Genomic DNA, 17,201 nt, shown 5'->3' with positions numbered 1-17,201 from the left:
AAGAGATAGAGAAGAAATATGCAGCAGAATATTTTTATGCAGGAATTGATGATGGCTTGGAAACAGACACAATGATTTTGAATGGAAATTGAACAGGCACTTGAAGGAAATAAATATGCAGAGCTCTGGGGATAGAGCAGAGGAATAGAATTGACTGGATTCCATTGCTTCTGACCAGAGTGGACTTGATGGGCCAAATGATGCACTGGAAATGAGTCTGATTCTATAACCTCTGGTCAATTTTGTAGCTTTTTTTTACCAATTGTATTGCATTGGGAAGGATCTTCAAACTGCACTCATTTTCTCACACATGCACATGGAATCCCTACGTTGTGGAAGCAGGCCATTCAGCTCATTGAATCCACACTAACCCTCCAAAGAACATCCGACCTAGACCCCTATCCCTGTAATCATGCATTTCCCATGGTGAATTCACCTAGCCTGCTCATCCCTGTTCAATATGAGGCATTTTGAAGAGTGTGATGCTGGAAAAGCACAGCCGGTCAGGCAGCATCTGAGGAGCAGGAGAATCGACGTTTCAGGCATCCTTTTGAAGGGCTTATGCCTGAAACATCGATTCTCCTGCTCCTCAGATGCTGCCTGACTGGCTGTGCTTTTCTAGCACCACAATCTTCGACTCTGATCTCCGGCATCTGCAGTCCTCACCTTCACCCAATATGAGCAACTTGGCTTGGCCAGTTCACCAATCTGCACATCTTTGGGCTGTGGGGAGAAACCGGAGCCCCCAGAATAAATCCACGCAGACACAGGGAGAATGTGCAAACTTCACACAGACAGTCGTGTGAAGTGAAATCAAACCTATATCCCTGGTTTTATGAGGTAGATGTGCTAACTACCGAGGAGAAAGTGAGGACTGCAGATGCTGGAGATCAGAGCTGAAAAATGTGTTGCTGAACCTCACCTACCACCCCATCAACCTCCAGATACATCGTATCATCCTTCATCATTTCCGCCACCTCCAAACAGACTCCGCCACCAAGGATATATTTCCTTCCCCTCCCCTATCAACATTCCGGAAAGACCACTCCCTCCGCGACTCCCTCATCAGGTCCACACCCCCCACCAACCCAACCTCTACTCCTGTCACCTTCCCCTGCAACTGCAAGAAATGCAAAACTTACGCCCACATCTCCCCCCTCACTTCCCTCCAAGATCCCAAGGGATCCTTCCATATCCATCACAAATTCACCTGCACCTCCACACACATCATTTACTGCATCCACTGCACCCAATGTGGCCTCCTCTACATTGGGGAGACAGGCCACCTACTTGCGGAACATTTCAGAGAACACCTCTGGGACACCCGCACCAACCAACCCAACCACCCTGTGGCTGAACACTTTAATTCCCCCTCCCACTCCGCCAAGGACATGCAGGTCCTTGGACTCCTCCATCGCCAGACCATGGCAACACAACACCTGGAGGAAGAGTGCCTCATCTTCCACCTGGGAACCCTCCAACCACAAGGGATGAATGCAGATTTCTCCAGCTTCCTCATTTCCCCTCCCCTCTCCTTATCTCAGTCCCAACCCTCGGACTCAGCACCGCCTTCTTGACCCACAATCTTCTTCCTGACCTCTCTGCCCCCACCCCCTCTCCAGCCTATCACCCTCACCTTGACCTCCTTCCACCTGTCGCATTCCCAACACCCTTCCCTCAAGTCCCTCCTCCCTACCTTTTATCTTAGCCTGCTTGGCACACCTTCCTCATTCCTGAAGAAGGGCTTATGCCCGAAATGTCGATTCTCCTGCTCCTTGGATGCTGCCTGACCTGCTGTGCTTTTCCAGCAACACATTTTTCAGTGCTAACTACTGAACCACCGTGCCACCCCCAAGACTTTGACAAAGGGTCAGTTAGACTCAAAACGTCAGCTCTTTTCTCTCCTTACAGATGCTGCCAGACCTGCTGAGATTTTCCAGCGTTTTCTCTGTTGGTTTAAGGCCACGTTCTATTTTGTCTCTGGGAAGACTTTGTGCCAAAATGTTCTTAAAATTGTGCTAAAACTCATTTGTATAATCACAATTTCTCAAGAGGTCCCTAATGGAAATGCTAACATCACAAGTCCAAAGAGCTTTGCAATGCTCTTAACAGTAAAAGCATAGTCATTGAAACCAATTATTCCTCTCTGCAAATTTACAGTAATAGAATGGGATTTTGTTGTCTTGCTATGTAGTTGCTTCAAAATCAATACATGTCTTGTGTTTTTTAACACCAGGATTGGATTTTTATATTGTAATAATCAAGGGGCTTATAAAATACAGTCCTCAATTTTATTAATTATTCCGACTGTGATTGAAGCACAATTAAAGCATTCTATAGAGAAAGAAAAGCTTGCATTTATTTAGCACCTTTAAGGCTGTAAGACACACCGAAGCTCTTAACAACTAATGACATACTTTTGAAAGTAGTAGCTGTTATAATGTGGAAGCCATGGTTCCCAATTTGTACAGAGAAAGCTCCCACAAATGGCAAAATGACAAGCGCATAATCTTTTTCTTCGTGCTGTTGAGAGATAAATATTGGCAAAGGCATTAAGGAACACTCCCCTGCTTTTCTTAGAATCGGAACCATGGTATTTTTTCCAACTATAATAATGGACATACAAGATTTTGGATTAGCGTCTTATGTATAAGACAACACCTCTGACTGCAGCACTCCCTTGGTACTGCAACCCTAGTGTCATTCTAGAGTCTTTGTCCAAACATCTGACTGGGGCTTGGGCAGACTGTCTTCTAACTCAGAGGCGAGCACGAACCAGTTAATACCGGTTATCATTCACTCTGTTTCTTTAACCCTAATAGATTGGTCTATATCACCCTGCCCTTTGTTTCCATTATGTGGGGAATGAAATTTGCTATAAGCTTTAATCCAACTTGTCACTTGATAGTTTTGAATTTGAATGTGATTTTTGTCTTCTCATTCCATGTTAAACAACCTGCTGGTGTAGCATTAATCCTCACATCCCCAGAATCTGAAAGACGTCATTTGGACTCCAGTATGTCAATTTTAACACTTGTACCACTGAATCAGAATGTTGCTGATTCCATTCACACACCAAAGTCTTAGACATACCCTGCCATTTGACACCAAATTGTTGCTATATTGTCAGAAATTTTGCGTTTCAACTCAGACAATTAAAATGAGTCCTGCCAGGTCTTTCAGCTAGAAATAAAAAATCTTACAGCCCCTATTCAAAGAATATCGTAGGAGCTATAACCAATAGTTATGCTTCATTCAGTTTCACTAAAAGTTGGTCACCTGATTATTTTTACCAATAACAATAAGACAGAAATTGCTGGAGAAACTCAGCAGGTCTGGCTGCACCTGTGAAGAAAGAGTTCACATTTCAAGTCTGAATGGACTTTTCTTCAGAACAATCACATCAAACTCAACATTAACTCGGTTTCTCTCTCTGCAGATGAGGCCAGACCTGCTGAGTTTCCCCAGCACTTACTTTTCTAAAATAAAATTCAGTTATCCAGTATCCACAGTATTAAAAGGTGCCATTCAAATGCAAGTCTTTCTCTCCTTTATTTCTTCATCGATACATTCTTCACTTTATGGATTCCATGGACTCGCCAATAGTGTTGATATAATGCACTTTGGGAGACAGAGTTGGTGAGAGTCAATATCGATAGGAAAAGCTGTCCCTAGATTCAGAACTGTTCTATATATGTCTACAGCCTCGACAATACTACCATGGAACCTGAGGAGGGCAGTGTGGAGAGAGACTGTGATGCCAATTTTATTGCTTATCCATCTTTTTACAAAGTTAAAAATTGCCCAACACCAGGTTATAGTCCAACAGGTTTATTTGGAAGCACTAGATTTTGGAGCACTATTCCTTCACTACCTGATAACGGAACAGCGCTCCAAAAGCTAGTGCTTCCAAATAAACCTGTTGGACTATAACCTGGTATTGTGTGATTGTTAACTTTGTACACCTCAGTCCAACACCGGCATCTCCACATCATCTTTTTACAATTTACCATTATGAAAACTGTCCATTTCTAAACCAAAGCCACAAGTTTGAGTTTCAAGAATTTGAAGTAGACAATATTTTAAAGCAAGCTATGTAAATAGCACAGCATAATTGTGTAATACCAGTTAATTTGAGTCAACAACTTTGAATTATCAGCAAGGAGAAAGTGAGGTCTGCAGATGCTGGAGATCAGAGCTGAAAATGTGTTGCTGGAAAAGCGCAGCAGGTCAGGCAGCATCCAAGGAACAGGAGATTCGACGTTTCGGGCATAAGCCCTTCTTCAGGAATGAGGAAGGGCACCTCATTCTAGAGTCATTCTGAAGAAGGGCTTATGCCCGAAACGTCGAATCTCCTGTTCCTTGGATGCTGCCTGACCGGTTGAATTATCAGCAGACAACATTGATGTTTATATCCATATCACATAAAAAGAATACTTGGTTCTCATAGCTCATTAACTCTACTGCCTATATCCTAATGTGTACCCAGCCCCCAATATCATTTACTTAGTTTCAAGACAACACATATGATGTCATGTCATATCAGCAATATTATACATTAATATATATGCAATTTATATAGTATACTGTGAAAAATGTATTACAATGAGGATGTTATGTGCAATCAGCATTGTAATGTGTTTTCCTTCTTATAAAGTAACTCTCCTAATACGTTTAAATGTAGGATATTTATTTATATTAAACCAATCCAGAATACGTTAGATAATTTCAATCCGAGATGCATGCGGGAGGAAATAGACCATCCCACTGGTCATGGTTATGGAAAAACTAGTTATCCTGTTCGATGGTCTTATGACATGGATTGAGGTCTCAAAAGAGGTGTTGTGGTGGTGCGCACAAATTTATGCTGTTCTGAGGGAACATGGTGCTGCAGAAGCAGAGCAGTGGGATTTATTGAGGCTGAGACTGGAGCTAGAGTGGGGCCACTTTAATGTATTTGTTCTGGAAAGTTAATTTGAGTGCGGGAGTAAGGGCAGAGGAGCCCCAGGCTGACAGTTCACCGAGGGAGGCCTACATCCTCGTATAGGCCAAGACTCTAAACTTCGATGGAAGTGCCTTGAGTTACCCTAGGCCTAAGCTCAGGAACTCCTTCCCTAATTCTTTTTATCAGCAATTCAGCACTCTCTTCTTTAGACTCTTTTGATCGCCTGCCATATTATTCCCTTAGGTGTCCTGGTGTCAATTTTTGTTTGATAGCAGACGCCTTATAACATTAACAGTGTTATGTAAATGCAAGTTGTTGTAGGTCTTCATTGTGCTGCCAGGAGTCTTTTTGTTTTAAGAGTTGATCTTAGTGTGTTTTAAAAATGGTCCTATTCCTTTAAATGAGAAGTACATACTTGGCCCAGAAAATGGTGCAACATTGATTCTCCAGAACAGTTCAGGGCTAAAGGCTTTAAAGTTTGAGAACGGTTTGCAGAAACCAGGCTTGTATTCTCTTCAATGTAGAAGAATAAGCGTTTAAGTTAATTAACCAAATTGATAGGGTCAATAGAAACTATGTCCTCTGATGGGGAAGTCCAGAAGGAAGAACCTTTAAATTAGAACCAGACCAGTCAAGGGTGATATGAAGAAGTATTTCTTCACCAAAGGGCAATGGAAAGTTGGACTTCTTTCCCATTTGATGATGTTGAAGTGGGGAGGGTCAGGTGAAAATTTCAAAACTGAGCCTGATAAATGTTTGCTGAACAATTGTACAGGGAACCAAGGAGATCAGATGGAAACTGGAGCTAGAGCTGAAGTCAGGCTGTAAATAGAGCAACTATCAGTAATTGGAATCAATCTATGAAATTCTTTGCCACAGAAGGTTGTCAAGACTGGGTCATTAAATATAATCAAGGCTGAGACAGATGAATTTTGAATCAGTAAGGGAATCAAGGGGATAAGCAGGAACGTGGTGTGCAGTTCTGGTTGCCCTGTTATAGGCAGGATATTATTAGGCTGCAGGAGGTTCAGAAAAGATTTACCAGGATGTTACCAGGCATGGAGGGTTTGCATTATAAAGAGAGGCTGAATAGGCTGGTACCTCTTTCACTAGAACATAGCAGGTTGAGGGGTGACCTTATAGAGGTTTATAAAATAATGGCAGGCGTCTTTCCTCTAGATTGGGGCATTTCAAGAATGGGGGCATATTTTTAAAGTCAAAGGAGAAACATTTAAAAAACATATGAGGGAACCTATTTTTACACAGTGAGTGGTTCATGTGTAGAATGAACTGCCAGAGGAAGTGGTGGATTCAGGTACAGTTACAACATTTATGTCATTTAGATAAGTACATGAAAAAGAAATATTTAGAGCAATAGGGGCCAAGCGTAGTAAGTGAGACCAATTTAGTTTGGGATTATGGTTAATGTGGATTGGTTGGACCGAAGGGTCTGTTTCTGAGCTGTATGATTCTATGACTCTGTCCATTATCAGATCAGCTGTGATCTCATTGAGCATACTCGATTGACTGAATGGCCTACTTTTGCTCCTACACCTTGTAGTCTTATGATCTTCTTAGCCATGATCGAATTGAATGACAGAAACAGTTCCGAGAGGCTGATTGGTCTCCTTGTGCTCCTGTGATTGAACTCATATTAGATACTTTCAGAAAAGATGCTTGTCAGCAACAGTTTCTGGTTTTTTTTCCTGTATAGGTTGTACTGGGTCCACTGATCGCCATCGCACTCAAGCTGTCTCAGATCCATGATCGAACAGGCAGGAGAGGACCTACAGTCATCACCTGAGAGCCATTTGCCAACAACTCCCTAGGGGCCAAGAGAGATTCTAGTTTATGTTTTGTTGTTCATAATGGCTGCTCACAGCTTCAAATCCAATTGCTAACAAATAAAAGGGAAGAGAGAAGTAACCATTTGTCAAACAATGAGGTTGTTGAGTTCTTTTTTTTTGCTTTTACATTAACAATATTAACATACCTGATGTTAACAACAATGATGTATTTTATAAAGGGCCACTGTGTTATCCTTGCATGATATGTGTTGTTTGAGTTAGCATTCACTATATGGGACAGGCTGTGCATTACTCTTAACGTTTTATTCAGATTCAATGTTAAAAGTTGCCCACTGGCTTTGTACAATTATATTATTGTAAACCATCCTTTAAGAAAAATATATTGTCAACTTCCTCTCCCCATCCCACAAATATTAAAATATATTGGTAACAAATGTGTTGATAACTTACTGATAGTTAAATCACATTGTGACAATTTTCACTGAATAAATCATGATTTCATACAAACAAGATCAATCAAAGTGCCATTGGATTGTGAAAAAATTGGAATTTTCTTTGTATCAGTGGCAATTTGTACTGGATCAATAGTTAATTTTAAATCTGAGATTTATATTTCTAAGTATGTAAGTTAGCTCGCTGAGCTTGAAGGTTTGTTTTCAAACGTTTTGTCACCATACTCAGCAACATAATCAGTGAGATTCTCCAGTGAAATGCTGGTGGTATGTCCCGCCTCTCTATTTATAGGTCTTGCTTTCTTAAGGCAGGTGATGTCATTTCCGGTTCTTAAGGGAAGGTAGATAGAGTCTAAATTGATGTGTTTATTGATGGAGTTCTGGTTAGAATGCCATGCATCTAAGAATTCTCGTGCGTGCCTTTGTTTCGCCTGTCCTAAGATGTGTGTGTGTTGTCCTAGTCAAAGTGGTGTCCTCCTTTGTCTGTATGTATAGAAACTAGTGAGAATGGGTCGTGTCTTTTGGTGGCCAGTTGGTGTTCATTAAGTGTTCTTCCTGCACGAATCAGGTACTTCCTAAATGTATAAAATACAAACAACCCCTCAATAACCAAATAGCCAAAAAATAGCAGAACAAAATGGCAGCAGGACGCTGAAAGAAATGATAAACAATGCTCACAAGCAACTCCATAAATACAAATGGGAGATTTTGCGCCAAAAAACTTTGTTCATTGCCACGACAGACCTTGAATGGATAAATCTATTAGAATGAATCATAAGCTTTAAACAACAGCAAGCACAGAAAAAGAAAAAACTCACACTTCAAGATAAGTTACAAAAATACATTTCATACAACACTGATGCTTGGATAAAAAAAATCTTTCAGACCATCCACTTATCGATACAGAAAAAGCAGTCCTAGTCAGAGGGTTAAACTATAATTACCAAGACACGAGTAAAAAGGATTTTCTCACAACTTTTGAATCCACTTTAAAAAATAATGGTCTTTCAGAAGAAACACAGCAGAGCATAAAACAAGCTATAGCATCTACATTATGCCAGAAAAAGGAAGGGAACACACTTAATGCTCAAGAAAATAAAACCTAAGAAAAACATTAAAAGAAGACAAAAACCTAGTTATCCTACATGCAGACAAGGGACGCATAACCGTTTTTTAAAAAAAATCTGACTACCTTAAAAAGGCAAATACTTTACCTGCAGAAACTGACTCTTACCAGCAGGTGGCGATAGACCCAACCCCTCAGCTATTGAACAGAATCTCATCCTTTCTCACAGCACTTAAAAAATCAGGAGAACTAAACAAGACAGACTTCCAGAATATAAAACCAGATGGATCCACACACCATGCTTCTATGGATTATCAAAAATACACAAACTAGGGCGGCCCCCTCAGACCCATTGTCTCCCTACGTGGTACACCGACATACAGACTAGCCAAAGAACTCCACCAAAAACTAAAATGCCTAATTGAAAATTCATGTCACTCCATGCACTCCACCCAACAATTCCTGAGCATCAAAGACACCAAGGTAGATGAGGACGAAATAATGGTCTCCTTTGATGCTACAGCCCTTTTCACATCAATTTATGTTGACCTGGCCAAAGAAACACTGGCATCACTATTAGGAAAAGCAGGACCACAAACATCAGACAGCACCAACTTCATCAGCCAAGGTAACATCCTCAAGCTAGTGGACCTGTGCCTCACCACCCACTTCACATTCAATAACAAAACCTACAAGTCAACGGAACATCCATTGGATCACCAATATCAGGGCTCATAGAGGAAGCAGTAATGCAGAGATTTGAACAAGCTGCCCTCCCATCTATGTGTGCTAAGTAGATGACACCTTTGTCATCACAAAACAGAATAAATTATAGGAGACCTACAACACCATCAACAATATCCTGACAGGCATAACATTCACAGAAGAGGAGGAGAATGACAACAGACTCCCATTCCGAGACGTGACAGTTGAACATACAGTTAACACAGAGCTTGAAACCAGCATCTACAGAAAAACAATACTCATGGACCAAATACTTCAGAAGAAATCAACCCAACACCCACAAAAGGAGCTGCATCAAGACAACATTTCAATGAGCTACATCACACTGCAGCATCCAAGAACTACAAAAAAAGAAGAAAAATATCTCTACAGCGTTTTCAAAAAAAAGTTACCCAATATACACAATCCGCGAATTCCTCAGAAACAAACCCAAACAAGCAGACACGATTCAACCAAAAACCATAACCACATTACCTAATATCAAAGATATATCAGAAATGACTTCCAGACTACGCAGACCCCTTGGCATCATTGTAGCCCACAAACCTACCAACACACTTAAACAGTAACTAATGAACCTAAAGGATCCAATAGATACCACCAGCAAAATTAACATCATTTACAAGATACCATGCAAGAACTGTAAAAAAACCCTCCATCGGACAAACTAGCAGGAAACTTCCCACCGGATGCATGACCACCAACTGGCCACCAAAAGACATGACTCACTCCCACTAGTTTCTATACATACAGACATACATACTTTCACAGGGACAACACACACATCTTAGGACAGGTGAAACAAAGGCATGCATGAGAATTCTTAGATGCGTGGCATTCTAACCAGCACTCCATCAATAAACATATTAATTTAGACGCTATCTACCTTCCCTACCAAAAGTGACATCACCCACCTCAAGAAAGCAAGACCTATAAATAGAGAGGCGGGACATACCACCAGCACTTCACAAGAGACTCTCGCTGATTATGTTACCAAATATGGTGACAAAACGTCTGAAAACAAATCTTCAAGCTCAGTGAGCTAGCTTACATAGTTATCATCAACCTGAGCTACAAATCTTCTCAAAAATTGCTAATTTATATTTCTTTTGTTAACTCATGTCATTAAGGAAATGGGGCAAAGGCAAGCAAGTGACGTTAAGTTGCAAATCCACCACAATCACATTAAATGGGCTCAAGACTGAATGGTCTTTTTAAAAATTCATTCCCAGGGTGTGGTTGTCATTGCCAGGCCAGCACCTATCACTCATCCTTAATTACCCCAAGGGCAATTGTTATCGACCAGGCCAGACCCACTCAAAACATTTCAAGAAGGTAGCTCAGACCCTAACTTTGCTAGTTGTTTTAAGCAGGTGTATAGTGGATATTTCAGGAGAGAATCAGCTGGTCAAATCGCTTAGTTTTAAACAAAACAGAATTTATTTACAAGATTACTGATGAAACACAACCAACAGAAAACAGAATACCAAATAACTTAACCCCTCCGAAAACCCAACATATTATCCCAACTTAATGATGCTGTTCCAATTACTTGCAACAATCCCCATAAACACCTCTTGGCACAAAAGGTAATATCAAACATAGGTTCTTACAGGATAGAAGTCAGGGAGTGAGAGTACCAGCCTGGACCTGCTTCTATGGGTCCAGCAACTCTTTTTTCACATTACTGCTTTAAAAAACCAAACCAGAGAAAAGCTGAGCTGGGAGAACTGGCCACTCCCCTTTCATTGTACAGGTGCTTTTTTTTAACTTGAAAGCCTCTACTGAGGCAGTATCTGTCAGCTATAAAAAGATTGGCCCTTAAACCTTTCAAACCCCAGACTTTTTGGAGTCTGTGTCATTTATGACCTCTCTGAAAAAAAAGAGCCAAGGACTGCTTAACCTTGTGAGAGGAACAGCTTTGTCACACAATTAAGATTCAACCAATTTCTCTGGAATCACACATAGGCGAAGTCCAGGTAAGGATAGCTTTAAGTTTCCTTCCCTAAAGGACATTCGTGAACCAAATGGAATTTTCCCAACAATAAAAAAAAGGCATCATGGTCATTATTGGGCTCTTAATAACAAACTTCTATTAAATTCAAATGCCACCATGGTGGGATTCAAATCTGGTGTTCTCAGCACATTACCAGGATCTCTGGATAAATAGTCCAGTGATAATACCACTAGATCACAACTTCCCTCCAAATGAGAGAACACTGCATGGTTCGATGATGTACTGAATACCATACCTTTGGAATGCCAGCACTGAGATGGCTACACTTTTGGATAGTCACTACTGAGAGAACACACCATATTATTGGAAGGACAAGACTGACAGACTGCTGCACTGCTACAGAGTAAGTACTGAGGGAATGCTGCACTGTCAGAGGGTCCATCCTGAATGATTATTTTTAATCCAGTTGGAAGGCATGGAAGGAGATTGTAAGGATTTAACCGGAAGCCAAACCCTTCGGTTAAATCTTGCTCTTCCAAACATTTTATAGTTTCTGAGGTTGAAGCAATTGCCAAAGACTTTCAGAACTGCATCAAATGTATTTGTTGAGCTTTTTTTACAACTTGTTGAGCTATAACATAATCAGTTACAGTTTCAATTTTATACAGAAGTATGTTAACTTGTTTGACTTATGACTGGGTTTGGAAGCTGTTCTGTAATTTAAGAATTGTTTTCAACACAATGTCCAATTCTGTTTTCTATTTGGCCCATCTCTGAAATTACATCTTCCTGGCAATATTATTTCTGATACCATGTCTTCCTAATGTGATTATCTATTTTCTTTGCTTTAATTACTTTTACTTTTGCAGAAAAAACAATGCAGCTGTGTATTGGAGTTTTTTTCCACATTCCTATGATTAAAATGAAGGAATGCTACTTTTTGCGAGTGAAATAGAAGATCTTTTTCATGGCTTTTCTGGATGGATCCTGCCCAAAGCTGCCCAAATGAATCATTCCCACTACCTTAATGGTTATTCTGAATGAATCCATTACTTTAATAAATTTTTCGAGATGATCCCACTATTTGTGATCTTCTCAAATAAGTGTTACATGCTTTTCTGAGTTTTCAATAGCTTCCAAACCTCATTTTATTCATTAGACTTTGGCTGCTCAGCTGTCTAAAATTCCCCTTTATTGTCTTAATTCTAATTTCATGATATTCCCAAGTCTACAACCTAATTTTAAATCGCCTTTATTGTCCTTGATTTTCCTTATTGTAGCTGTTCCTTGTAGTATCAACTCAAAATTGGTGGTGATGCTTGATTTGTCCAATGCTTATGTTTCACTTTCCCAACCTGTAAATTTGCACCTTTTATAAAAGTTTTCCCTTGCCCATGAGGGTTTTAAACTTTACTCACGAAGCCTCCAACATTCCAAAGCCCCCGCTTTGGGACCACTCCTACAGACCATCAGCATCTGATGCAATTTGTAACTGCCTTGAAATGAGAAACTCTCCGCTTCAGGGCAATCCAAACACACTTCTACTACCTGACATCTCTCACCAGGTCCGAAATATTTTTATCACTAACTGTAGATTCTTCATTGTTGCCTCTTGCCACCATGTAGGGTTTGTGAATGTTCAGCTCTTCCAGTTGCTGACTGTCTATACCAGAAGCTTAAGCTGTATTGGAAGAAACCCTCAGATCTCCATACTGCCAGCATGTGGCACTAGGAAACAAAATGAAATCTGTGCAACTTGCCACCATGTTGTACAACCTATCTGTACCACAGCTCATCATGTTGCATGAGCTGACTGAGCTACTGCTCACCAGAAGGTCATATTTCTGCCAGTGTAGAGTCTACAAAGTCTAGTGTGGTAGAGGAATGTCATGGTAGTCTGTCATGAAGGGACTCTCGTCGCAGACAGGTAGTTCTACTATAAAGTGTGTTTCGGCAGCACCATTTGACTGTAACATTGCTGATGAACTATGGAACAGTGTTTTCAGAACGGATTACCTCTTATCGCAATAGTGTGATTCCAGCAGGGGTTGTTTCGCACGCTTCATTCTGTGCCAATGGCAGCTGCCGTCAGAGCATGTGAGAGGTACAGTATTATACACTGAGTAGCTTCATCTCAATAATTAAACTAATGAATGTTCATGGCTCTCCCTCTGAGACAAGAATGTTCTTTTATAATTCCTGTACAAGTCCTTTAATTCCTGCAGGACTGCATTACTCTTATAAGTACCATTTGCCTTCCTACATTGTTCTTATACCTGCAAATCACACAATCTTCTCCTTTGCATTCTGGAGGGGCATAGTGACAAGAATGTCAGCAAGGAGCACCTGTTGATAAGATTGTGGGTGGTGAATGCAAGAGAAAGACTATAACACTGGCAGAGAAGCTCGATTCCTGAGTGCCAGCAAACCTGTGAGGTCTCGGTCAAAGGAACTTGAGGAGATGGAGAGGCTTCTAACCATGTGGATAGAAGATCAAACCAAAAAGCAATCTAGGACAACCTTTCTTACCATAAAACAGAAAGCCTTATCCATTTGTGAATTTCTAAAGAGAAAAACTCAAAATCCTGTAGATGTACTTGCCTTTAGTGCTAGCAGTGGGTGGTTTGCTGTTTTTAAGAACCACTATGCATTCCATAATGTAATCGGTGAATCTGCCTACGCAGATGAGGAGCATGCACTGGCATTTCTTCCCATAGAAATGAAAATCGGCAAAGAAGGCTATACCTTAGATTGAATCTTCAATGTGTATGAAACAGGGTTTATACTGGAAGCGAATGCTAGCAAGAACTGACATTTCTAAGAATGAAAAACATGCTCCAGGCTTTAAGGTGGCAAAGGATCAAATGAATGTGCTGCTGGATACCAATGCCAGTAGATACGTAAAGTTTAAGCCTGTAGTGGTGTACTACTCTGCCAATCCATGAGCATTGAAGGGCCACCCTAAGTGTACTCTAGGTGTCTACTTCAGGGCCAGTAAAAAGTGGTTGGATGAGGCACTTGCAGCTCTTAGAGGACGATGATTACAGCGTAGAACACAGCAATGAAGCTGTTCGTTCAATAAAATCTTACCTGGCACCCTATGAACAGCTTCTTCAAGACAGAAGATAAAGGGCTAAGCTTCAAAAAACAGATGTCTTTTTAAACCAATACCCAAGAAACAGGCAGAAGACAATCAACCACAGCCATCCACTTCTGGAACCACAACCCCACCTGAAGGTGATGATGGACAGGGCTGCCAGCTTATGGATTAATAAATTAAACTGCATTTATTTCAAGGGGCCTATCAGGGAAGGCAGATGAATTCAGGGCACGGTTAGGAACACGGGACTGGGATATCATAGCATTTACAGAAACATGGCTCAGGGATGTGCAGGACTGGCAGCTTAATGTTCCAGGATACAAATGTTACAGGAAGGATAGAAAGGGAGGTAAGAGAGGAGGGGGAGTGACATTTTTGATAAGGGATAGCATTACAACTGTGCTGCGGGAGGATATTCCTGGAAATATATCCAGGAAGTTATTTGGGTGGAACTGAGAAATAAGAAAGGGATGATCACCTTATTAAGATTGTATTATAGACCCCCTGATAGTCAGAGGGAAATGGAGAAACAAATTTGTCAAGAGATCTCAGTTATCTGTAAGAATAATAGGATGGTCATGGTAGGGGATTTAACATTCCAAACATAGACTGGAACTGCAATAGTGTTGAGGTTTTAGATGGAGAGGAATTTGTTAAGCATGGACAAGAAAATGTTTGGTTCAGAATGCGAATGTACCTTCTAGAAAAGGTGCAAAACTTGACCTACTCTTGGGAAATAAGACAGGGGAGGTGACTGAGGTGTCAGTGGGGGAGGTCTCATGGAGTGTTGCTGAACAAAGAGACCTTGGAGTGCAGATCCATAGCTCCTTGTAAGTAGAGTCGCAGGTAGATAGGATAGTGAAGAAGGCGTTTGGTATGCTTTCCTTTATTGGTCAGAGTATTGAGTACAGAAGTTCAAAGGTCACGTTGCAGTGTATAAGACATCGGTTAGGCTACTTTTGGAAATTTGCGTGCAATTCTGGTCTCCTTCCTATCGGAAGGATGTTGCAAAACTTGAAAGGGTTCAGAAAAGATTTACAAGGATGTTGCCAGGGTTGGAGATTTGAGCTATAAGGAGAGGCTGAACAGGCTGGGGCTGTTTTCCCTGGAGTGTCAGAGGCTGAGGCAAATAGAGGTTTAACCTTATAGAGGTTTATAAAATCATGAGGAGCATGGATAGGGTAAATAGACAATGTCTTTTCCCTGGGGTCGTGGAGTCCAGAACTAGAGGGCATAGGTTTAGGGTGAGAGGGGAAAGATATAAAAGGGACCTAAGGGGCAACGTTTTCATGCAGAGGATTGTGCATGTGTGGACTGAACTGCCAGAGGAAGTGGTGGAGGTTAGTACAATTGCAACATTTAAAAGGTATCTGGAAGGGTGTATGAATAGGAAGAGTTTGGAGGGATATGGGCTGGGACTAGATTGGAGTGGGATAACTGGTCAGCATGGACAAATTAGACTGAAGGGTCTGTTTCCATGCTGTACATCTCTATGACTCTATGATGAAAACCCTCTATCCCTGCATTAACAATATTTTTTCAATATAATATGTTAAATTTACTTTTGTTTCATTAATAAATATGATTTAAACCTTTACTCAGGCTGTGCTATAATTTGCATTAGCCTTCTGGGTGATTTTTGAGAGATTGTGAGTGATGTTTTTTGCTGGTCTGCCCCTTCCTCACTTTTCCCATAGGCCCCATTATTTCTGTTAAGTGATTTTCTATTAAACGAGGTTTTGCTGGAACACAGCTTTGGTGTTATAGGAGAACTGCCTGTACAAGATTGCATGATAGTAACTCTGTATAATCTACACTGATGTGATGGGTATTGTCACAGAGGCTATAAGGAAGAATCAGAAGGCAGGTCTTACTATTTTAAGATCCTAAGCTATTTTCCCACCAAAGCCCATTATCATGGTAGGTGATGTTTATGACACTTTCAGTATTAGCGCTTTAAGATTCTTACACACTTGTACAACATCCTGTTCTCTACTTAGGACTGTTAATTATAAACATGTAAATATGAAGAGTTGTTACAGAAGTAATAGATTGTTACTTATTGTGGAGAGCAAGAATTCAGTGAACAGCATTACTGTTTCATTGTTGAGGGTGTAGTGCTGGAAAAGCACAGCAGGTCAGGCAGCATCTGAGGAGCTGGAGAATCGACGTTTCCATTGTTTCATTGTCAATCATGGAATGATTCATGACTTACAAGTAATACAATCACAATTGAGCAATGAAAACTTCGCTTTGAAGTAAAGTACAATCTCCACATGGGGCATTCAGTGTTGAAGGATTGATTTTTGCAGTTTTTGTTTTAACTACTGACTATCTGTGTGTTAATGTTCTCTTCACAATCCACTGTCAGAGCATTCAAAACTTCATTTGAAATTCAGTAACCCTGTCAGAAGTGAGTTAGAAAGACATTGCATTAACGTAGCATCATTCCTGATCTGAAGGTGTTTCATAATGCATTACAGGCAATGAAGTACTGTTTCAGGTGTAGTCACTGTCACAGACCAGAAACTGATCTATTGTGATTTTAGTTGAGGGTCAAGTATAGAGAGAATTGACCTGACCTTCTTCAAAATACTAGCCATGGGATCTTTTGTATCCATCTGAGAGGGCCTTGTTTCAACATCTCATCCAAAAGCCAATAACCCTGTCAGTGCAGCACTCCCTGAATACTGGCTTTGGGAACATCACCACAGTCATTGTCATGGACCGTTACAGAAGAGTGCTGGAATCAGGATTTAATCACTTAGCATGTTGCTTATTTGTTCCATGAACAGAATTGAAGTCTTAAACTTCAATTGTATGGTGCTGTAAATGTTTAACATCCAGGCATGTGCTGTTTTTACCTGAGCTGACAGTATTTTTAAATCAATATTTACTGAATCCAAGCATAGAATAAAACCAAGCATGACTTGCAATCACACAGAGTTTGGGAGATAACCATATTGCTCCCCTCTTAATCCCACGTTATATATTCATACTTATTCATACAAACTCATCAATCGTTTAAAAGCTGATCCAGACCTCCAACTTTGGAACTCTGTGGGAGCCAACATTATAGCCATCATGAGAGCTCCAATTACTGGTCACAGTTCAATAATTAGTGCACTA

The 17,201-nt window shown here is 40.6% G+C and overlaps 1 protein-coding gene across 1 annotated transcript in view; it reads left to right on the top strand.

The window, feature by feature from the left end:
- Nucleotides 1–7,187, top strand: part of pgm5 (phosphoglucomutase 5) — a 179,962-nt gene extending 172,775 nt beyond the window's left edge. The window contains exon 11 of the mRNA XM_060846089.1: nucleotides 6,660–7,187. Within this exon, the coding sequence (XP_060702072.1) occupies nucleotides 6,660–6,749 (90 nt within the window). The 3' untranslated portion in view covers nucleotides 6,750–7,187. The remainder of the gene's footprint in view (nucleotides 1–6,659) is intronic.
- The last annotated feature ends 10,014 nt before the right edge of the window (nucleotides 7,188–17,201 follow it).

This window comes from Hemiscyllium ocellatum, chromosome 2 (genome assembly GCF_020745735.1).
Source record: "Hemiscyllium ocellatum isolate sHemOce1 chromosome 2, sHemOce1.pat.X.cur, whole genome shotgun sequence".
NCBI lineage: Eukaryota > Metazoa > Chordata > Chondrichthyes > Orectolobiformes > Hemiscylliidae > Hemiscyllium > Hemiscyllium ocellatum.
This window is presented reverse-complemented; position numbering and strand designations above follow the sequence as displayed.